This window comes from Rutilus rutilus (genome assembly GCF_951802725.1).
Source record: "Rutilus rutilus genome assembly, chromosome: 11".
In the NCBI taxonomy this organism is placed as follows: domain Eukaryota; kingdom Metazoa; phylum Chordata; class Actinopteri; order Cypriniformes; family Leuciscidae; genus Rutilus; species Rutilus rutilus.
In genome coordinates, this window is record NC_140216.1 from 5,938,185 (window position 1) to 5,962,981 (window position 24,797).

Genomic DNA, 24,797 nt, shown 5'->3' on the forward strand with positions numbered 1-24,797 from the left:
TCCTTCCTTCCTTCCTTCCTTCCTTCCTTCCTTCCTTCCTTCCTTCCTTCCTTCCTTCCTTCAGTTTTAGACCCCACTGACTTCTATTATATGGATATAAATGGTTTAAAAAAACGTGATTTGGAGCATCATGAGAAACTGCATATTATAATTATTTCTGAAGTATCATGTGACACTGAAGGCAGGGGGAATAGCTGCTAAATTACATTTTAAAATACATTTTAAAACTTTTTTTTGTAATAAATGTAATAATATTACTATTTTTACTGTATTTTTGATCAAATAAATGAAGCCGTGGGGAGCCTAAGAGCCTTCTTCAAAAACATAAAAACGGTCGTGTATACTTTATTGTTTATTCAAAGAAATCTCTGGAGTGTGACAATATCATGTTGCTGTCATTGATTCCCCTTGAAATAATTTCACATTCTTAAAATCTAGTGTGACCAGAACAAACCAGACTTTGGGGCTGTTTATCGTCTGTGTAAACTACAAAAACGTGAATTTGTGAAAACAGTGACGTCATGCACATGCATATTACGTGTTCAGTCTATAGGTGCCAACTACTGGCCTGACGTGCGTAATACAGTGTTTTTAAACATTTTCGCGGATCCGTCTGAACGGGGTCGTTTTGACAACGTTGTCGTCTGTACGTGAAAAACACAAAGGAAAACCGTTTCTGTTTTTACCACATTGTTGCCATGTAAACTTAGCCTTTCACAACCACTGCCTTGACTACATGTCCATAGTGTTCCTGTCAGTATGATGGGAATTGATGGCTGAATTCTAGAAAAGGTAAGAGGGGAAGAGACAAGAGAGAGAGAGAGAGAGTCAGGGTTATGATTGCTGATGATGAAAGGTTGATAAACACAGCATTTAGGCAGCAAAAAAATAAGACATTTGCAGAAGCAGCATCTCTTGAGACTGTCTGCTCTTATGGTCAGTGGTGTATTTCAACTCTCTGCAGTCCTGGACATAAACACGGGTTTCAAGTATGCTGTTTATTGCTGTTTTCCAAAGGGAAGAAAAGATTGCACATTCGAATGTTGCAGATATATGCTGTGATGTGTGAGCTTTTCCCGTTAGTATGATGGGTAATAAAAGGTCTGAATGAGTACTATTTCACTGTGACCTCTGAATGACCTCCCCTAAAACAGATGCACATCTGTGCACATGACTGACTCTCCGATCATTGCCTCTGATGTATGGATGTGAGCTGCCTGTCTATGTGTGAATATGCTGCAGTGTCCCTAGAATGCACACTGTAATTAGTCACAAACACACAGCTGTCACTTCTACTTATTTTTATTCACAAACCACAAACACACATTTTTGAAGTCACAAACCTGACTTATCTTTTTATCGCATTTGATGTAGTTAACAAACATGGAATGTAGGTTTTTGTCCACACGTTTATCTTTAACACCTTCTTTACATTCACACATCAGTAGAATACGGTAGTTATAGAATGCTATAGAAGAAAGTAATTCTACAAATACTATACTGAAATAATAAAAAAAAAGGGAAAGGAAGGGTCAACAGTGTAATAGCTGTAGTTACAGAAATTATGTAATTGCATGCAGATGATTATTATAATGTCAGTACAACTTAAAAACGAGTGTGCATAATAAGTGCACTGTATCAAATGATTAGTTTAAATGTTAGTACATATGGTTAAATATATCTAGTATAAAGTAGGACCAAATTTCTGGCAATTATGAATTCCTCACTCAGATGGCATTATTCCATCGTTTCCATGACAGTGTAAACCATGTGGTCTCCTCTGGTTATGCCACATGCCCTGTTTGTTGAGTGAACATTTCAATCTCTGAGATGGATACCATCCAGACCTCCCTTTAGCTGACCTGCTGAAAATATTTGAAATTGGTCAGTTTTGTTCAAGATGAGCTGTGTAGTTTCTGTAGCCGCGTTTCCATTACCCATCATTGTGCAAATGGATATTGAAAATTGAAAATACGCCAAATGGAAAATTTTCCTTTCTTTTTTTTCGGATTTACAGAACACCTGGTGTACGTAACAGTCGATCCTTCTTTAAAGAAGGCTCGGTATGTTTGGACAGAAGACAAAACAGAGTTCTTTATTAAACTCGACACAGGAATTACGGGAATACTGGATTCTATACAACAAAGAAATTCCACATTTTATCAAGACCTTGAAGCAGATATGAGGGAGAAACACCCAGAAACACCTCATACATGGCCTCTCCCAAGTATAAGGGGCTTTCCTTGCCATTAATGCTTGGATAACACACCTACGTCTCCTTCGATTAAAACTAATGGCTAGTGCGGTGGCTGTGATATACTTAAACCTACCAACATGATTTTTGGAATGACTTAACGCCTAAAAAAAAAAAAATGTTTTAGTCGAATAACATCGGTTAATGGAAACGCTGTCATTTCACAATAGTTTTTTTTTAATCAACATTTAGAAAATATTGCAAAAGTTTTGCGCAATTATTTAATGGAAACGCGGCCTGTGTCTCTAATGGAAACAAACAATATTTGGTGTGATTTTCAATCATGTTTCCCCCGAACACTTCCCCCGTCTGCCATTGGTCAGATGAACAGATGCTCACACCAATGGCTGAGCCAGTGTTGCTGGTCAAGATGCTCAAATACACAGAGAAATAGTATTTTAAGTATTTGAAAAATAGTCCCCCACCGATCACAGCACACTAGTCCAGCCGACCAATCAGAGCACACTGTGCTTTTCAGAAGGAGGGGTTTCATATAGACAGGAACTAAACAGAGTGTTACAGACTGGGAAAAGAGGTGCTGCAACAATGTCAAATATGAAAAATAAGGTGTCTTTTGTGCATTTAAGCATGGTAAACTATTCTAGTAGACCCCAAAAACAAAATCTTTGAAAAAAGACAAAAAAGACTTTGAAAAATGGTATAATATGACCTTTTTAAATCTTATGTAAAACCTTGAAGAACAAAGAAAAGTCATATCAGAACTTGTGCACAAACAAATGACAAATGACACTGAAAACCAAAGCGACATATTTCAGAGGAAAAAAATATTATAATAAAACTTGAAATAACCTACATGCATATAAACCTTAGCTATTTAACTATTTAAGTTGCACCCTCACGTCCATTCTCTGTCTGGTCGCTCTTACGATTATGTATGTTGCCACCTTCTGTTTACCTTTTGGATATTTGTTATTCAACTCGTGTTGGAATTGTATTCTTCTGTCTTCGTCTGTCTGCCTGCAACCACTTGTGACAGTACCAAAAAAAAAAAAAAAAAAAAACACCTTTTGGTTCAAATTATTGTGTTTGTTGTTGAGGCTGCTCTTTGCATTTGTTGTTAAAAGCTACTTTTTCAGGTTATAAAGTACTTTCTATTATCCAGGCGAGAGAGAGAGAGAGAGAGAGAGAGAGAGAGAGAGAGAGAGAGAGAGAGAGAGAGAGAGAGAGAGAGAAAAAACAAACAAAAAAAAACGTTTGAATTCTAGAATGTCTTTGTTGAAATGGCAAGCAGCATCTCTCAGCAAAGGCCAGAATGTATTTTCCAGACACTGCTTTTATGTCCAAGGTAACATCACATAGTCATCTCCGCAATGATGGCTAAATGTACCAAATTATATCAGTTGTTATTTTCCCAGAGGCTGAGTTCAGACCATAGTGCTCAAAGACAAGGCAACCATGTTTGAATGACATGAACAACAAAATCAGCCAATTAAATGGACTGATTGGTCTATATGAAGATAAACTTGTCGTATTTACTTTATACAGTTTATAGAACATTGTCTCTACATTTGTTGAAATGCATGTTGCAGGCAGTGTTAATCAGATGGCCAGTATATGTGCCCTAAGTAATGACATATACTTCCATTAGCAGGATATATTCAGGCCTGCACACACTAATCAAACATTGGTCGAGATAAGAGGATCCAAACAGCTTTACCACAGCCTGTCTGTAAGACAAAGAGTGACCTCATTGACTGGAGACATGGATAGTCTGTAAAATCACAGTAAATTATTGGTTTTCTTGCACTGTCTTTTGGAGAAGAAAAGTGATGCGAGTCGTAAAGGGACTCTGATCTTGAAAGGTTTTCAAAGGGATGTGAGCTGTAAAGGGACTCTGATTTTGAAAGGTTTTAAATGTGGATCTGCACAAACAGGTCTGATGAGTGTCTTAAAGTCCTAAGTGCTAAATAATCCCTATTGTGGATTTTTGAAAATAACCTTTCATGTAGTGTGTAACACAGCTCTAAGTGAATGAAAACATCCTGCAGAGTTTTACATCTGAGAGTGCACCGTATATAAAGTTATTGTCTTTCAAAAGTAAGAGTCGACTCTGAGTCAATGAAATGAATCGTTTTTCAAACGAGTCATAAGCCATATCGTTGTGTCAAGACGAAACATTAGCATTTTGCCCGCCCACTTATTGCGCACACAGACACCAGGGAAAACTTGAACCTCAAACACTGCAGCTGATTCCTGTGGATACTGAACAGCATCATGTCGAGAAGATGCTGTGCTCTACAATGTGAAGGTAAAGCCAGTTTTTTTCCACTGCCTAATTATGAGCATGTGAAGAATCCACATCGTTTACCACGATACCACAGCAGTATAATCCTAAACTTTTGCTGTGTTCCCTTTATTTCACTGACGACTGCTTCTCAAATCTCGGAGTTCAATGCAGGATTCGCAAACCGCTTGCTCTTGAAAGATGGTGTTCAAAATACTTAGTTTTGAGTTTTGTGTTGTGTAGGTCTCCTGCTAACTGGCTAACTCACGTTATTACTGTCTTACTGAAATACTTCTGCTAATCAGTTGTGGGCCACTATTACCTAAAGTTGTGTCTATTAATGCAGATTGTCTGTCGTTCTCACGACTTTGAGTAAAGATTAAGCATGGAGCAAGATTTGTTTTACCAACGTTTATGTTACATCAGTCATTCACTCTAGAGCTCGTCTAATGTATGCACTGTTTCCACATGTTTACCGCATTAAATTAGAAACATACTCTGTAAATAAATACGTAACTTACAAGTAAAATAATCGGTTTGTTGATGGACATGCACTTGTTAATGCTGATGATGAGGAATTGCAGTTGCAACATCTCATAATGTACTTGTAGTGTATCACTGAAAAAAACGTCCTGCTCGAGTCGTCCTTGCGATGGAGGTTCAGGTTGAATAACTAGTTCTTCCAGTGTTTCATCATCGGACTCGCGCTCAGAGATTGATATGGTAAAATCGACGTCATTGCTCGTTACTGTGTTTAGTTTACAGTGTAGGTGGCCTCAGGACAAGCAGAGCTGACGTTGTTATGGCAATGGGCGTTTTGGTTTTCGACACATGCGCTGTACACGGTAGGCCAATCACAACAGACTCACTGAGTATATCGCAGAAAGGAGGGATTTAGAGAGATTGATTCATCTGACGAGTCGTTTGAGAATCATTGAAAATGTGGTGATGTGCAAATGTATATTATGAGAAATTGAAACAGTTTTTTTGACCTCTGATGCATGTGAACCTGTTGTAGGAGACTCCAAAACAACATTAGGAAACTTTAAAATAGCATAATAGGGGCACTTTAAAAGCTTTCCTTCCATCCATCAATCCATCCATATAGAATAAGTTGAAATGTACTTGTCAAAGTTACTTTTAGTCAATAGAATGTCTGTTGAGGGAGCATCAAAATAAAGTTAGCAGATATTAAGCAGACAGTCTACTAATACTCTTGTGAGAGTTTTTTATATATATTTTTATGTGCCTTCTTTTTCAGGAACAAAGTAGCCCTAATAAATCCATCTGCACTCTCTAACTTCAGCTAATACAGTAATTAAACATTTTATTAATGTGATTAAAAGTTAGAAACGAAATAAATTAGTTGTCCATGTTCCAGGAAGTACTGACAGAATAGTCTTTAAACTGGCTGTGCACAGGCTTTGGAGTTGAAAAATGGAAGTCAAAATAGGAGAGAAAAGAATAATACGAAAGAGTAATGTGAAAGCAGGCAGACTGGCAAACTTAAGAGGCCATTTACTCCTTCAGAGAGCTCAGTGGTGTGTGTGTGTGTGTGTGTGTGTGTGTGTGTGTGTGTGTGTGTGTGGAAAGCCTATCAAAGACCAAGTCGTCAAACAGTTCAACAGTTCAGTCCTTTTGTGATGTAGTGTATTATTTCTGATGCACTGTCAAGTCCAACAGGAGCACTTAATATTGATCGTACACGTTTACAACCGTGCACGCACATGCACACACATCGCTTTACTTGGGAAAGAAAACAATATAACCACATTGAAGGGTTTGCCTTGCTTTATTTTATTGAAATGAGTCTATAGGGCCTATAGTACATCCTTATTACCTGTACCGTGATACATACAATTCATTCAAGCATTATATAATCTTTCTTTCTTTTGTTCTGTTCAGATCTTCTGCAGCCCCAAGAGTTTTTTTTTTTTTTGTATTTCTGTTCACTATTTTGAAGTGCTGTTGAACGAGGAAGTCATTCATATGATAATCTTTTCCCAGTGAACTTCAAACCTTTCCACATGCCTATCAGCGCACTCTGTGCAAACGGCTGCTACCTGTAAATCCCCTCAATTAGAGAATAAAGAGGACTTCCTAGGGTTTGAAGGACCCTCATTTGTCTGACTATGGCCCTCCTTGAGTATTGCCGCAGCTTATGTTTAACAGGCTTTTGGATTTGGGGTTGAACACAATGATTTAACTAGTATATCATTTAGAGGTTAGACGTCTAAAATGGTTCAGCACGAGTGTTCATATTCAAGCCAAAATTATGGCTTTGTGTAATTTTTCCACAGTTTTTAATTTTAGTTATACTTTTTGTCTTTTGACTATTTGAATCTGGCAATAGAGATATGGGTGATTTAGTTTATTTGCACAGATAAATGTTGACCCTCATCTAGATCAACTATCTTTATGGATAACTAATAAAATTGAGTAGACATGCAATTCCTGCATGTGTTTGACTCAAAGACTCTTCGACAAGATCCCACTGGCCGATATGTTTTATTCATGGGTTGGCGTTCATTTAATCTGAGAGCATGTAGGAAGGTAGACTGGTTTGACATGCTGTCTATATTGAAGGGCTTGAACATGTTCTTTCTGGACTTTCTGGATCTACAGTAACTATGGCCAGATGGGCCGGGGCAGAGATATTGGAGTTGTTAAAAGAGTGAGGTGTGTACCCTCATCACTGTGATTGGCAGGATTATGGAAACATGCTTCTACCAACCGTTCATTTGAAAGAATATTGGTCATCCATCCATCAAAAAAAAAAAAAAAAAACACCTCAGCAGCTTGAAATTTCATGGAGGGTTACATAGGTTTTTGCTGGTCTTATGGGACCAAAAATGTTGTTGGTTCTGGTACAACATTCACAATTCAGGTATAGGGTTAGAGTAAATCTCAAAATGAAGATCCATTTAATAGAGATTTAATATTGCACATTAATGCTGTAAAGCCTATTTTCTTGTAGCATGATTGATTTATGTATTTTATGAGGGTACATTTATACGACCATGATGTACTAAAAACGGAAATGTTTTTCCTTTGCGTTTTTCACGTACAAATGACAACATTGACAGAACGATCCCCCTTTACGCAGATCTATGAAAACGACTAGAAATACTGTATTATTTATGCCAGACCAGTAGTTGGTAATGTCACTTTGTAAAGAAACACTACGTGCCTATAGACTGAACATGTAATACGCATGCACATTACGTCAACATTTCCACAAATTCACATTTTTGTAGATTACACAGACACGATAAAGGTATACTTTTTTCAGATCCCCAAAACACTGTTGTCATGTTAATGAATGGCCAAACTACTTCAGTTACATCACTACTTTATTTAGATAAAATAGTATAGAATTTTAATGTCAGCCACTTATTGTGGCAAAATAATGGTTAACTCAGCATATAGTTATATCATACATACAGTATATGTTGATAAAACTCCAGCATCCGAAAAATAAAATATGCTTTAATATTTGTCTTGGTCTTGAGGGTGATATATAGTTTGTTGCATGAAACTTCTGTACTTGTTCACCCTTTCAGTCCTCAAGAGCTTGAACTATTTTATATTTCAGGGAAGGCAAGAATACCTGAGTAGAAAGGAAGAGTGCGCATGTTTATTGCATTCACTGGTGTTAGAATGAAACACCTGAATTAACACACAAATATATGCACACTCACACCACACACGGCAGTGAATGTGCATAGGCTTGTAAGTTCTTATCTTGCATCCACACACTCCCATTGAAGGATTCGACTGGGATACTAACACACACATCCACATTTTTTCACACCGTTAGCATCACATCACAACCACGTAATCCATCTCTCTCACACATGCACACCTACCCACTCCGACACATTTGGATTTGTCTCTGTCTGGGTCTCCCTCAACGCCTCTTGATGTGGATGAAATCCGTCTTTCCCCAACACAGCTGTGATCATGCGTTACACATCTTTTTGTTTTTACTTCTCTGTCTTTTTTCCTTACATGTTTTGCGGCTTATTTCCCTTTCTCTCGCTCGTTTCCTCTCTCATCTTTGTCTCTAAATCCTGGCCTTGCAAGCAACAAAGAACGACTTTGGCTCAAACTGGCAATCCACCAAATCCTCTTTCTTAGCTTCAGTCTTTGTCTAAATGAAAGGTTTCACTCTACTCTTGTTTCTCTCCAAGCTTTCTTTCTATTGCTCTCTTTCTCTGTATCTACACTTTAAATTGCCATCCAAATCATTTGGCTCTTATTAAGGCATGTTTACTGAAAAGCCCTGCAGATATTTCTTACCTTCATACCTGCTTTCACCCTGCAGCAGCCTGGAAGGTAGCGTACCAGTATGCTACTGCAGTCTCAGATAAGGAAGTAAGTAAGGTAATGAAGAAGGCCTGCTGGGAAAAAAGAAAGAGATGAGCCACTAACTGCAAGTGTCCAGTGGATGTGTAATTTTAGTGGCAGCGTAGAGCCCTGATTAATGCATTACATTGGGGTCAAGGTAGCATAGCTAGCTCAGTTTTCCAACTGTACCATCTGGATCCAACAAGCATCTATTGACTGTCATTCAGTATAGCTGTTGAATCTGATTTAAGACCCTATTTTAACGATCTGAAATGTGAAAGTATCAAACGCGAAATGCAAGTAACTTTGTGGGCGGATCTCGGGCGCTGTTGCTATTATACCGGCGGGATAAATGACTCTTGCGCCCGACGCAAATCTAAAATGGGTTGGCCTGAAGTAGCTACATTACTCATAGGTGTGGTTTGGGCATAACGTGAAATAAACCAATCAGAGCATCATCTCACATTCCCTTTAAGAGCAGGCGCGCTTGTTCCATGGCGGATTGCTATTATAACGGCGGATTTGCCAGGCGCAAGCCAGGAGCGGTTCACAGCCGAGGAGACCGACGTTCTCGTCAGGGCCGTAAAACACAGAGAAGTGACATTGTATGGGGATGGGAGAATCCCACCCAAATAAGCATAGGTTAAACAGCCGTATAATAATTTGAATAAATGTGTAAGCTAGATTTATGCCTATTTTTTCACATCCTCATGGACACCATAGTGATTTCCCTCGTGTGGTAATATTTTTCCTTGTAATTATGTATGCATTATGTATTTGCAAAAATGGGAACTGCTGCGTCTGTGTAGATGAGAGAAGCAAAGTGTATGCGCGTTATGCACACAGTACATTATGGCCAAGTATGCGCCCTTAAAATAGCATCTGAATAACGTGCCACTGACTTTAGACTAGGTTTTTCCTGTTCTGTGGTGGTATTGTTTTCTGAAACTGCAAAATAGCACCAGGGAACGTTTGCGCCGGAACACGCCTCCTCTTTGCGCTGAACCTACCCCCGGGAGCGCACGTTCATTCCCTAATTTACCGGCGTGCGTCTGTGGAGGGAAAAGTCTGCTGTGCGTCGGGTGCAAAATAGGAATGATACATGCGTCGGTGTACAAAGTCTATTGTGCTGGATGCAAGATAGGGCCCTTAAAGTGTAACTTCACCAATTTCCATCCCACTTTGTATTGTTACAATGTCAGTAGTATATGTAAATAAACATTGTTTACTCTTTCTCTGTGTTTTCCCATTCATTTGTCAGTAAAAGTCCATCAGATGATGCGTTTAACAGCTCCTTTCATGAAAACTAGATTGCACGTCCGCATTTTTGTAACCCCGTCAACAGACAGTCGGATTGACAGAGGGTTATTATGCTTTCGGGGGGGTTGAGCACAGAACTGATGGAATGGCAGTTTCTGTCAGTTTTCCCCTGTAAATCACTGTGTGCGTTGTCATGCAGTTTGGAATGTAGACTACAAATATGGAGGGTTTTTTCAGTTTTTCCGTTGCGGTGTTCTCTTTTATTACAATTTTGCAGCCTTTAGTTGCAACACGCTGGATCCTTCGCTGGAAACTGAAAGTAACTCATACATTTATAAAACGTATGTAACTTAAAAAAAAAGATGCTTAACTTATTTTGATGAGTTAAATCAATATAAAAACATATGTTGTCATAACTTATTGATCACATAATGTTTTACAGTGTATAATTATGTATAATAGATGTTTGTTTTTCTTCCAATATGGATATTGGTCAATATGGCTTTTACATTTAGATTAGCTCTAATCTTAACCTGTGCAAATACCAATAATTTTATATTTTTATTAAATCTCAAAATGAATATTCAGGTTCCGTACTGCATATTATAACGTTCTAAGTTACATTCACAATTTTTTTTTAAGTTGGGTGGATTCTGATGCTAACAACTGTATTTTTTTTATTGTTCATCAGCTGGAAAAAAATCATTCTGTGTGATTCCAATGATATAATTTATCTGTGTGGTTATCATTATACCTGTGGTGTGAACTTCCCTATTCTCATAAAATTAGAATGTTTATTAAAACTTTAGAATTATCGTCCTTGGTGTGAACAGGCCTGTATAGTGTCTAAATTCACTTGTAGCATTTAAAACTATTGATTTAATTGTGTTTGTAGGTTTTTAAGTTTTATTTAAAGTTTAAGTCTATGGGCTCTATCTTGCACCCAGTGCAATTGACTTTGTACACCGACGCATGTATCATTCCTATTTTGCACCTGCGCTCTGCGAACTTTTCCCTCCACAGATGCACGTCGGTTAACTAAGAAATACACTTGCGCTCCCGGGGGAGGTTCAGCGCAAAGAGGAGGCGTGTTCCGGCGCAAACGTTCCCTGTTGCTATTTTGCAGGTTTAGAAAACAATTGCGCCACTGACCAGGAAAAACCTTGTCTAAAGTCAGTGGCGCGTTGCGCATGATATTCATATGCTATTTTAAGGGCGCTTGGCCATTATCAATGTAGCGTGTGCACAACGAGCATACACTTCGATTCTCTTATCTACACAGAGGCAGCAGTTTTCATTTTTGCAAATCATACATTATTACAATAGATAGATAGATAGATAGATAGATAGATAGATAGATAGATAGATAGATAGATAGATAGATAGATAGATAGTTTACGAGAACGTCGGTCTCCTCGGCTGTGAACCGCTCCTGGCTTGCGCCTGGCAAATCCACCGTTATAATGTCAATCCGCCATAGAACAAGCGCGCCTGCTCTTAAAGGGAATGTGAGATGTCGCTCTGATTGGTTTATTTCACGTTACGCCCAAACCACACCTATGAATAATGAAGCTACTTCAGAACAACCCATTTTAGATTTGCGTCGGGCGCAAGAGTCATTTATCCCGCCGGTATTATAGCAACAGCGCCCGAGATCCGCCCACAAAGTTACTTGCGTTTCGCGCTTGATACTTGCGTTTCAGATTGTTAAAATAGGGCCCTATATGTTCTAGTTTTATTTGTCATTTATTAAAATAAAATGTCATAGATTTTAATACTGGCCATTTATCGGTTATTGGCCATAACTCTATATACCAGGATTTTAATATCCGTTCATTGCTAATATTTTTTCCCCTGTCTGTTGCCTATTGTTACGTTTTGAGATTTGATTTTTGATCTGTTTCTCTGTTCTGGTCATTTTTGAGTTTCTTTGTGAATCTTCTAGTCTGTTCATTACTTATCTAGTTAGTTTCACCCTCTGTTTGCTGTATAAGCCCTCAGTTTGAGATAGTCTTCGTTCCGGTATTAGTCGTGTTTAGTTGTTGTTTAATGCTTTCTCCTACGAATTCCTGTATTTTAGTTGGTTTATTAAAATAAGCTTTCTTTGGATCTTGCTTCCTGCAAGTGTCTGAATTACACAGCATGACAATTATAGTCCTCCTTGATGCATATATGCACACACACACATGCTTAGACATTTATTTGCAATAACAAATTCACATTGTAGACTTGGCCCTGACCGCATAAATTTATGTTGACAAGGAGACACATGCATAAATAAACACACAACTATAACTGTGCCGAGTGGGTCACACGTGTTGAAGTGTATAGTCATAAATAGCCGTGTGCGCACATGCACTCATGCACACACTCAGGGATTGGGGACGTTTGTGCATAAAACATTGGTAGTCAGAAGAGAGAGAGATGTGGGCAGGAAGGCGGCGTAAATCACTTCATTTGTGTGGCTCACTGAGTCAGATGGAATCGCCACAGCAAAGATATGTGAACACACACACACACACACACACACACACACACACACACACTTTGGCACAGATACAAATCACAGATTCAGTGACTAGAGCCAAAAAATTGTTTGTAACAAACCCACATTAAAATTAATCCACAAGAACACACATATCAAAAGCATACATGTAAGCGCTTAGAAACATATTTCTTCATGTCAACAAGAATTTGAGAAAAAATGGACTTGAAATACCTTTTACAAAGTCTTGATTTTGTTTTTGGGGTCTACTAGAATAGGGTTTCATGCTTGAAGTTTAAAAAAAAACGCTTTATTTTTCATATCTTCCCAGTCTGTCAGTAACGCTCTGTTTAGTTCCTGTCTCTATGAAGCCCCTCCTTCTTCAAACCGCAATGTGCTCTGATTGGTTGGCTGGACCAATGTGTTGTGATTGGTACACTGCTTCAAGTGTTTTGGAAATGTCACACCCCTAGTAAGTTTCAACACTCTACTAACGCAACTCAACCAGGCCTTGCCTCCTTTCTTTGCATATGCCTTGGCCGGGAATTATTTAAATGAGGAATATTGTTACGTGTACAATCCAGGAAGAAAACTCAATACTACAATGGAGGCATTTCAGGGAGTTCAGAAACAATGACACTGATATAGAGAATAACTCACTTTGGAGTAACTTTGTGCTTTGTAACTTTGCAGCACTTTTTCATGCTTAAACAGCAACAGTATACACTAAAGAATGTTGAAAAGGCAGTCAATAGTTCATCTTTAAAGACTGTTCTGATTGCTTTGTCATGCAATTATCATGAATGAGCATTGAAGCTTTCAAGCTTCAAAAAGGACCAAAAGCACCATAAAAGTATCATGAAAGTGGATCAAATGACTCGTATCCGCTGCCCAATGTCTTCTGATTAGCTTTGCTTGAGAAACTGTAAGAAATTCTCGTTGTTATTCATGATAATCTTCCCTTCCAATAAGTTATTACGTACTATGACTGAATAATTTGAGTCTTTGGGCTTGAACTCAAAGAACCTAATCAGTTAGATTTGTGAAAGAATCATTTAGTGCATGTGAACTGGATTAACCGATTCATTGAAAAGATCTTACTCAAAAGAAAGATTTGATCTCTGATCTAACATCGCTCATGGACTCTCATGCATGAGGTGAGGTATAGGGCGAATGTCACGAATTTCAGTGAAAAACATCAAGTCGGTTGAATTATTCATTTTAGATACTTTTTTAAGCCTTAGAGAACCTGAGAAATGTCAATAATCCAAAGTTGTACTTTTTTCCATTTTCCGTTTCTATTGATTCTCTATGCCTGTTTCTACAGCCTGTCTAGCTCTAAATCCCATTGCAGCACTCTGAGTTCCTATCATAATTGTTTTATGGGGGAGGCCCAGCACAGTCTGCTGAACTAAGGCTTTTGTATTACTTTCTCTTTATTTGTACCTTCATGACAGTTGTGAATAGATAGATGCTTGTTATAATAACTGTCCACCCCTACCGGAGGCTGATGGACAGGTCGTATTTACCACTCGCAGAACTCCGTGGAGAGCTGGAGAGGAAGGATGTGAAGTGAATTGTTGGGGTTTTAAAGTTGTTGATGTTGCTGTGGGGTGTCAGGCTTCTGCTGGAGATGCATCGCTGTCATGCCGTGCTGATAGATTCGCTTGCTGATGCTGCTGCCGATTTTTCTTCTGCTACATCTGTTTTATGTCGAGCCGGCTGGTATGGTGCCTCTCTGTGGTTTCGTTTCAAAGCTAAGTGTTTTAGTTTACTTCCAGATGTACTTTTTTACAAAGCATTACCAAAATACACAAACAGATTCTATTGTGCACTAAAATAAGGATGTGCAGTATAGCATGTGTTTTCAAAATCAGGTTCACTTGACAGAACAGACACGTTTCTTAGGATGTGTTTACATATGATGCTTTTGTTTGTTCAAAAACAGCTGGATGGAACAATGTGGTCTTGTGCTAATACAATAAACATCATAATACAAATTATTTTAACTTCAGACGCCTCTTAACTATGTCAAGCCTGACATATTTGAATATAATGATAGTAACCTAGACAATATGTTTGTGTATGTTTTTCTTTTGAGTATCATATTTGATACATCAGAGTCATGCAGTTTGATATAAGAATGTGGAGTTGAGGTAAAAACTCAAAAAATATGATCAAACTGATCAAATATTATAAAAAATATGAAATATTATATGTATATGGCCAACAATTTTGATATGTTCTGACAGCTTGTAATATAATTGTAATTTCAGTTATAATATCAGAAATGAATTTCAAATATAAGTTGTCACTCTATATCTGCCAATAATGTGTCTTTGTATGATGGTATTTAATTCGTTTTATGATGAAATGTCTGTGATGTTTATTGTGGTGGGCAGAACATATAATGCAATGCAATATGATTGAGAGATATACAAATAAAAATCACTTACAAACACATCCTGAAGGTAGACATTTTTACAAATCTACTAAAAGCCATTTTACTTGATAAAAAAAAGGATAAATGATCGCGTAGTAGATTTTGTGCAACAAGCTTTTTTCAGCTGATCAGGCCTCAGATATGATACGGTAATTCAAGTACAGTAATTAATAAAAAATATAATTAATAACACTTACATTTTTAGCAAATCTTAAAATGAATATCCATTTTCGTACTGTACATTATAATGTTGTGATGACTAAATTCACTTATAGCATTTAAAATAATGAATTTTAGTTTCCGTAGTTTATTTTATTTTTATTTAGACAAAGTAGTAGAAATTCACTATCAGCCATGGATGTTATCGGCTGCATTGTTAAAATAAGTGTTGACTCATCGGTGTTGACAATAATTTTAATATATTAGTAAAAACTTACTGACCTCTCTCGACTAGACCCATGCCTAATGTAAACCAGGTTTGGCTTTACTGGTGGATGCGTTTAGCGTCTTTAAACACCCAAGCTCAGTATTGATTGTTTCGGATGAATGCGTGCGGATGTTCAGCACACTAAGCTTTACTTGAACCCAAGTGAGTAATACAGACACACCACAAGGCCGTTTAATTAAATGGCTTCAATTTGAGCTAAACGCTTAAATTCATTTCCGGCTTCCAAGAACAAGCTGTGAGAGTGGCGGAAAGATAATTCAACCTCTCATTTAGTGCTTAAAGGGCTAGCATCAAATACATGCGCGCACACACTTACACACACGCCGGATGGTGGAAATAAGTACAGTTGTCTGTCAAGGGGAAATGTACAGCCGACGTCCCAGGATAATCAACATCTGTTTAGCGCGCTGGACATTTAGGCTGGTTACACACACCACTGCTCCAGTGAGATCTCTAGAGAATCCTGCTTTACCATGTGAGCTTGGGAATAGAATACAGATGGAGTCGGAGAAGAAGCTGAGGCGAATACTGTAATTTTTGTCTGTTATGATAAAGTCGTTCTGTCAGATTATGTGAACTGAATTATTACCTACATTCTTGTTGTGTCGTGGACAAAAAGCATGCCAGACTACACGTTGCTTCCCGACCAATTACTGCTTGACGTCTTTAACGATGTGCGTGATGTCATCAAGAAGCCAGAACTAGCATCTGACTTCTGGAAACGAGCGCGTAAACAAACAATGGCTAATGAAGCGGCGTGTTAGCTTAATGCTAACTCCAGTACTCACCGGGTTGCTGAAGCGCCCTCCACTATCATTCACCGGAATTGATCTTTTATTCACTCTGTCGTGGTAGTCCCTCGAGGAAACATCATATTTAGCATTTGTATACACTCACCTAAAGGATTATTAGGAACACCTGTTCAATTTCTCATTAATGCAATTATCTAATCAACCAATCACATGGCAGTTGCTTCAATGCATTTAGGGGTGTGGTCCTGGTCAAGACAATCTCCTGAACTCCAAACTGAATGTCAGAATGGGAAAGAAAGGTGATTTAAGCAATTTTGAGCGTGGCATGGTTGTTGGTGCCAGACGGGCCGGTCTGAGTATTTCACAATCTGCTCAGTTACTGGGATTTTCACGCACAACCATTTCTAGAGTTTACAAAGAATGGTGTGAAAAGGGAAAAACATCCAGTATGCGGCAGTCCTGTGGGCGAAAATGCCTTGTTGATGCTAGAGGTCAGAGGAGAATGGGCCGACTGATTCAAGCTGATAGAAGAGCAACTTTGACTGAAATAATCACTCGTTACAACCGAGGTATGCAGCAAAGCATTTGTGAAGCCACAACACGCACAACCTTGAGGCGGACAACAGCAGAAGACCCCACCGTGTACCACTCATCTCCACTACAAATAGGAAAAAGAGGCTACAATTTGCACGAGCTCACCAAAATTGGACAGTTGAAGACTGGAAAAATGTTGCCTGGTCTGATGAGTCTCGATTTCTGTTGAGACATTCAGATGGTAGAGTGAGAATTTGGCGCAAACAGAATGAGAACATGGATCCATCATGCCTTGTTACCACTGTGCAGGCTGGTGGTGGTGGTGTAATGGTATGGGGGATGTTTTCTTGGCACACTTTAGGCCCCTTAGTGCCAATTGGGCATCGTTTAAATGCCACGGCCTACCTGAGCGTTGTTTCTGACCATGTCCATCCCTTTATGACCACCATGTACCCATCCTCTGATGGCTACTTCCAGCAGGATAATGCACCATGTCACAAAGCTCGAATCATTTCAAATTGGTTTCTTGAACATGACAATGAGTTCACTGTACTAAAATGGCCCCCACAGTCACCAGATCTCAACCCAATAGAGCATCTTTGGGATGTGGTGGAACGGGAGCTTCGTGCCCTGGATGTGCATCCCACAAATCTCCATCAACTGCAAGATGCTATCCTATCAATATGGGCCAACATTTCTAAAGAATGCTTTCAGCACCTTGTTGAATCAATGCCACGTAGAATTAAGGCAGTTCTGAAGGCGAAAGGGGGTCAAACACAGTATTAGTATGGTGTTCCTAATAATCCTTTAGGTGAGTGTATATATATAATAACATATAGAAAAGGCATTTTTCAAAAAGATTAAAGGGTTAATTCAACCAAAAATCATGTAGTAGCATATTAGAATGGTGAGTGTGATGCCTAAATTCACCTTAAATTATTGTTTAGTTCTTAATTTTATTTATTTTTAATATATTTATTTTTATCTTTATGATTTCCCATTTATTGGCTTTTATTTTTACACAGCCGGTCAAAAGTTTGAGGTCAGTAAGATTTTTATTTTTAAGAATTAATCCAACTGATCAACACTGACTGTAAAGAAATGTGCATTAATCAAAGACATAAGAGGTCAAAAGGTATCCTTCAACCCAGAATGTGTGTCTGATACGTTAAAGAACGTGTTCATTTTATCTCTGTCTTACTGAACCGCTGTCTTCACCCCCAGCCGAATGGAGACTGTGGCGAAGACCCAAGGTACAAAAACAGACGCAGAGGAGAGGCAGAACGAAGGGAGGCGTAGGAGTGAGATACAAAAAGCGAGCAGAAACAATCCCCCGCCTTTCCTGACACCACTATTGTCTTTTCCATGACAGAGTAAATTAGTGTGATCGTCTGCGTGCACGTCTGAGCTATCATAAGCGTATTAACACTGGCCCTGCGGGAAGCGCTGGTAATCAGGTCTGTTTGACAGAGCCAACGGGGGGGGGGGGGAGTCTCTAGAGTATCCATCCATCCCATGCGCTCCAACGTATGTGATGCAGCCCTCTTTGCTAACAAATGCTTGTCTCCCTTTATTATACTGCACTGTATGTTATTCTTTCCCACAGTTTCTTCTCTCTTTGTTTTCTTTTTTTTTATATACCCTTATAGTCTTATACCCTCTGTCTTTAGCTTCTTCCACACAAATGTAAACTGTATACAATATATACAGGCATAGGCAGGAAAGAAGGAATTTCCATAAATTGTGGCAGGAAGAACCAAAGGAAAAAAACACTAGAAAACAAGTGGATTCTCTTAGGCTCTTTCTAAATTACCACGAGCGTTTAAGGATGCTTAGCAGAATTCGCAATCAGGAAACACATCCTCAACATGAATTTCATCATTCTTTTTTTGCTCGGGGGTTTCTCTATAGAGCTCCCCCTACAGCTTCGGAATAGATATTTGACAACACTGTCGTCAAAACTCGTTGGCGACTCACCCCCCACTCCCATCTTCTCCCTCTGGTCATGTGCATATGTTTTCAAAGAAGCCGGCGAACGCACAGAGCCATGTCCACTGATGTATGTATGATACACAGAAGGCTAGCATATAAATGTTTAGATAGTGTATGTGTGCAGTGCCGTAAAGCAATTTGTTACATTGCAAGACCTGATATCATGTGATACCCGCCAGCCCAAAGTTGTAAGGGTGGTTTTTCCGCTCACAGGCGCTAGGGGGGTGCGAGAAGACCACCATTCAACCCGAAAAAAGTCATATGACCATTCCAATGACTCCGCAGCTGTTCAGTTAAGGTAAAAAACTGCATAGTTCCCCTTTAAGAAAAATCTTCCTTTTGGGAGGCATGATTTATACTTCAGCGAGATACATATCTCATACATATACACACACACATATATATATTAAAGCAGTGGTTCTCAACTCCAGTCCTCGGGACCCGCTGCTCTGCACATTTTGTATGTCTCCCTTATTTAACACACCTGAATCAGATCATCAGCTCGTTAAGAGAGACTCCATGAACTGAACTGAGTGTGTCAGATAAGAGAGACATACAAAATATGCAGAGCAACGGGTCCCGAGGACTGGAGTTGAGAACCACTGTATTAAAGCACCATTGCTACAGCCATACACATGTAAATTGGTGTCTTTCGATGCTGCTTAGTGTTTCACAATGTTATTTGACCATCTTACTATGAGTGTTGCATTTTCAAGAAGCTGCGTCAAGTTAAAGTTTGTGTCGAGACTTGCATTCTGTTCAATTCTGTCTTTTGAAAATATGGAGCATTACTCATCCTTATATTAAAAGCACACAAAGTTTAAACTTTTCTGTGTATATTTAATCTATTTTTGAAGCATTCAGTTTTAAATGCAGGTCAACTGTTTTGTGTCCTACATTATTCAAATGCATTTGTATCTTAACAATAGTATCTAGGAATAATGGAAATGCAGTCTATGGGGAGCTTCTTTCTCTGCATCTTGACTAAGATGAATTTAGCATTGGATGTAGGAGCTCGCTAAAGTATAAATCATGCCTCCCAAAAGGAAGATTTATTCTTAAATTCATGTTGAGGATGTGTTTCCTGATTGCGAATTCTTCTAAGCATCCTTAAACGCCTCGTGGTAATTTAGAAAGAGCCTAAAGATCCACTTGTTTTGTAGTGTTTTCTTCCTTTGGTTCTTCCTGCCACATTTTATGGAAATTCCTTCTTTCCTGTCTATGCCTGTGGAATTTATAAGCAACCCACGCAGTTCATCTTTTCACGCACTCAGAGCGAAAGGTCAAGCCGACCAATCAGAAGAGAGTGCCGTCCGCTGAACATTCTATGCATTAGAGACAAACAGATTCAGTGTTAAAAGAGCAAACATAAAACATTTCTCCATGCATAGCTCATACATAACTGCATACATAACTATTTTTAGGCAGTGATTGTTCAGAAGAGGTTGTGTGGAAGCCCTTATAGTTAAATGATTTGGATATGTATTATGCTAATTACTTTGATATGCCCTCCCTCATTTATATTTAATGTCGGTTAATCAGCCTTAGATTGAACAAGGGTACAAAGGTGAGGTTTGTTCTTTCCAAAAAACAAAGAAAAAACACTCATGAATAAATACGTTATAAAAAAACACTCCTATTTTAGATTCAGGTGTCAAAGAAAATGAATCCCTGGGATTAATTTGGTTTGTTTAGGGACTTTTGGCACTACTGAATGTGCTCATTTAAAGACTTACATTCAGCAAAGTAGACAGGGAATTATCCACTTTCCACTAAACTTCACTTTTTTTGGGGGGGGGGGGCAGGTAGCCTCATCTGAGCGAGGAGTAGAAATATATGCTCTCATGAGTGTGTGTTCACATTATGAGGGATTTTCATGTGCCCGAGGACCAGGCCAGATATAGAAAGCACTTTGGTGGCAGGTCTCTGTTGGCTTATGTAGGTTTTCTCAGGAGCTGCTACAAGAGGAGGTTTGCAGCAGCAAACTTAAAATGTTCCTCACACAATGGAGAGATTTACATTTAATTCAAGGGCAAGAGGAAGCTCCTGCAGAGATGTCTAACATTATTGTGCAAATGTAAAACAGCGCTAATAGTATGTGTGAGCTTTAGCATTTGTGATTGTACAACCGTATGCATCACTTCCATACTAATAAAGAGTGCATCGTGTAGCAGCATTTTCTGACTGGATTTTATGGATGCTTTCCAGTCTAAATCCTGATTGGATGAGTCACATTTGAAGCTTATAAAATAACCGATATATGCACAGTTGTGACCGCATGTGGTTCATATATATATATACAGTGGATCAAAAAAGTTCATCAAAGTCCTAAGACAAGAACGGGATTGTTCAAAATTCATGTACAACTATCTAGTCTGCCAAGACCAAATATATCGCCATAAACTATTCGGAGAGTTGTCATGGTTGAAATTATTTTTATTTATGAATGTATTTGTGTGTGTGTCCAGAACCTGACGATGATGAGCAGAAGGTGAAGACGCAAAGGCCGCGATCAGCTGACCAGCCGGGTGTGTTCCAGGCCCAGACAGGTGAATCTCATCTACTGTCAATAACTACGTTTGCATGCTCCCTCATAATACAACTTTACCTCATGTAAACACAATAGTTTGATCAAATGCAGTTAAGGTCATAATCGTAGTAACCATAATCATAGTAAACCGTGGTGTATGCTAATTTTAAACGCAATAAACATGCATGCAAACACTTAAACGTTCCACTCTGACCAAAGTGCGCATGTTCTTCAGACGTATGCGCAGATTCTTAAATATAGCGGTAAAGAAGGCATCACATTTTTGGGTTGCTGATTAAACTACATTTTGCGTCATGAATATAATGCAGTATATTGATGGTTGAAAACAGATGTAACATCCATAGAAATGTGTTTTGCATTTGTCGTAAGTATAGTGGCCAGTAACACACCTACTGAATGTGAATTCATCGTTTGTGCTGTGCATTGGGGTATGTTAATAATGGCGGTAAAAATAACCACAATTCGAGAAATCAAAATAATGAAATTGCATGTAAACAGGAGTAAAGAGGTTTGCTTGTGTCATGTAAACATCTTGCTGTGATGAAGTCCTTACTCTTATTATTGGAAATAATCACATTATTGTTCCGCAATTCATTATTTAGCCGAATTGCATATCAGCACCATGGACAGTGCTTTGGTGTTATTCAAGAGAAAAGGGAACTTTCTATTCAACAAAGAAGTATCACAGATTCCACCAAAATATTAAGCACCACAACTGTTTTCAGCATTGATAATAATAAGAAACGTTTCTTGAGAACCAAATCAGCCTATTAGAATGATTTCTGAATGATCATGTGACACTGAAGACTGGAGTAATGATGCTGAAAATTCTGATTTGTCATCAAAGGAATAAATTACATTTTAAAACATATTAAAACAGAAATCAGCTATTTCAAGTTGAAATAATATTTCATAATATTACTGTTTTTACTGTATTTTGAGCATAAGAGAGTTATTTAAATTAAAACCAAAAAATCTTGCTTAACCCGAATGTTTGAGTGGTAGTATATGTGTATAAAAGTATAAATATAATAGAAAAGAATCTGACATATTTTAAATAAATATAAATCATATATTGTAAAATGTGTTAGAAATGTAAAAGTAATATAAAATATTATATTATATATAATAATATATATGTTTTTTGTTTTTAAATAAAAAGAATTGTATAAAGTATGTGAATGTTCTCATCTTGAAGTAAGTGTCATCCCATCTTTTCCTCTTTTCAACATCCATCTCTATGACAGAAAACGTATGTGCGTAAACTCCCGACGGCATTCCTGTCCCCATCAGCCCCCTACCCTCTATTCTCTACCCATCCGCTCCGCAAATAAGGCTAAGCTCTGACTCATCACATGCAAATGAAGATGTAATGCGATTACAAGACGTGCAATTAATTTGATTTGCCCATTCATTTTGTGATGTTGCCTCTATCCAAGGACACAGCTTTAAAAAAAAAAAAAAAAGACTGACATATTCCCACCCGTCACATTCAGATACGGCTGCCACCGACCTTGCAACACCTTTTAGAAGACCTTAAGCTGCTGAAGACCTCAAAAGGATTTTATGAGGTTTTTGTGAATATTTGGAAATGCTTTTCTAGTTTATTGAAGGTGGCAATGAAGCACAACCCTGGACTAACGTTGACCTTGTTTTTTTTTTACTTTCTTAAAGTCTTTGCTTTCTGTCTGTGTCAGGAATTTCAAGACTTTGCTTTTCTCTCCATCTCGTGTTTTGTAGGTGACCCGGCAGCGGAGGAGTGGTCTCAGTGGAGCGTGTGTTCACTGACATGTGGGCAAGGTTGGCAGGTTCGTTCTCGTTCGTGTGTATCCTCTCCGTACGGGACCCTCTGCAGTGGCCCGCTGAGGGAAAACCGACTCTGCAACAACACTGCCACCTGCCCAGGTGAGCCGCAGCATCAAGCAGGTAGAGTACCTCCATGCTTCTGGACGTCCCTCTACACACTTCCTCACACTGCATGACAAGGTCAAACATAATTAAACCTTAGTGGAATGTTTGCTTTGTTAGTAAATACTGGCCGACGCATGCGAAGAATCTGATATTTGTAGACATTTTGGTTAATATTATTCCTTTTGCACTGCACACACATACTACTGCATGCTACACTGCATGCTTAAAAAACATGTGCATCACCCACCCACCCACACACACACACACACACACACACACACACACTGCATTTCTGTTTAGTATCTATTATGGTATTGAGTACAATGGGCGCTGTTGTACTGCATTGATATCAACCAAGTCTTTTAGTGTTTTTCATCCATGTCCTTGAGTGCACTTGAGTTTGGTGAGATGATAATACAAGATCAGTGCAGGTCTCACTGAAATTTCTGTTTGCACGTCTGCACCTGAATGAATATCAGCATGTAAAAAAAACAAAAAAAAAACACTATTAAATGGACATTTACAGTCCTGGATGCTGATTGGTCAGTTCAGCATTCATGGGGTGCTAAAATCCGCATTATACAACATGGACTCTTCACTGTTTGTATCACGTAGCTTGTATGTGTTTGTTCCAGACAGACTGTCTGTCTGTGTGTTAGTGGTGGGGGGTGTTTCAGTGACTCTTTCTGCAGGTTACATCGATTCGCCAGTAGGTGACGACAGGTGACTGTCCTTGTGAGTGAGTCATTGAATCATTCATTCAGTCGATTTGTTCAATAACATGGATTCATTCAGGAACTGAAGAAGACACTGTATTTATGAGTAAAAGACAGAAATATGTTGGCTTTATGAGTGGGATTTTCTCTAGAGTTCAGGATGTGTCAATGAAATGACCTTTGCAATTGTTCATAAGCTGTAATCGTGAATGTTGACAGTACAATTTGCACACATTATTTTGCACTGTGTAAGGGTGGATTTCCTGCAGTGGTTCAAGCTGCAAGACTGCCGAATGTCTAAAGAAATGTTATTCGCAAGATGGTAGACAACTGTACATTTCTTGTCTATTCCACCCACTGCCACTTATACCAACGACGGAAATAAGCAGAGTTACAATAGCTTAATATGTGGGAGAGCATTGCTATAGAGAGTGACAATATTGTATTTCAATAGGTAGCACTTCAAAGTCAATACCAAATCAAAACCATTTATAAGAGGTAAATGGAGCATCTTTCAAAAACCTTTGAATGGTAGTATACAGTATATAATTAGCATTTCATATCTTATTGCTTAAGTATGGATTAAGACCTTTCCCAGTCCACAAACCTGTCCGTTTTCCTTCAACAGTTGTATTGTTTTGGAGATGGATGAAATGATAAATATATGGTCATTAACCCCAGTCAGCCTAAATAATATGACCAGGGGCCTTTTGAACGATTAAACTTTAAGTAGTGGATGCAAATCTTCATGCTTACAAGGCATAGACAGAGTGCCCTTTGTTGCAGATCATCAGCTGTGCTGTGTAAGTCCTTTTATGTGTTAATTCTATATTTATGTAAAACAGGATAACTCAAT

General features: G+C 38.5%; 1 protein-coding gene across 6 annotated transcripts in view; it reads left to right on the plus strand.

Moving 5' to 3' along the window:
- The window catches only part of adgrb2 (adhesion G protein-coupled receptor B2), a 312,431-nt gene that overhangs the window by 129,342 nt on the left and 158,292 nt on the right, over positions 1-24,797 (plus strand). For 4 of the 6 annotated variants that reach the window (XM_084424669.1, XM_084424670.1, XM_084424672.1 and 1 more), the window contains exons 3-4: positions 21,232-21,312; positions 23,055-23,240. The exons of 1 other annotated variant lie outside the window; for it this stretch is intronic. In XM_084424669.1, the coding sequence (XP_084280795.1) occupies positions 21,232-21,312; positions 23,055-23,240 (267 nt within the window). The remainder of the gene's footprint in view (positions 1-21,231; positions 21,313-23,054; positions 23,241-24,797) is intronic. One more of the 6 variants, XM_084424671.1, reaches the window with a different exon arrangement.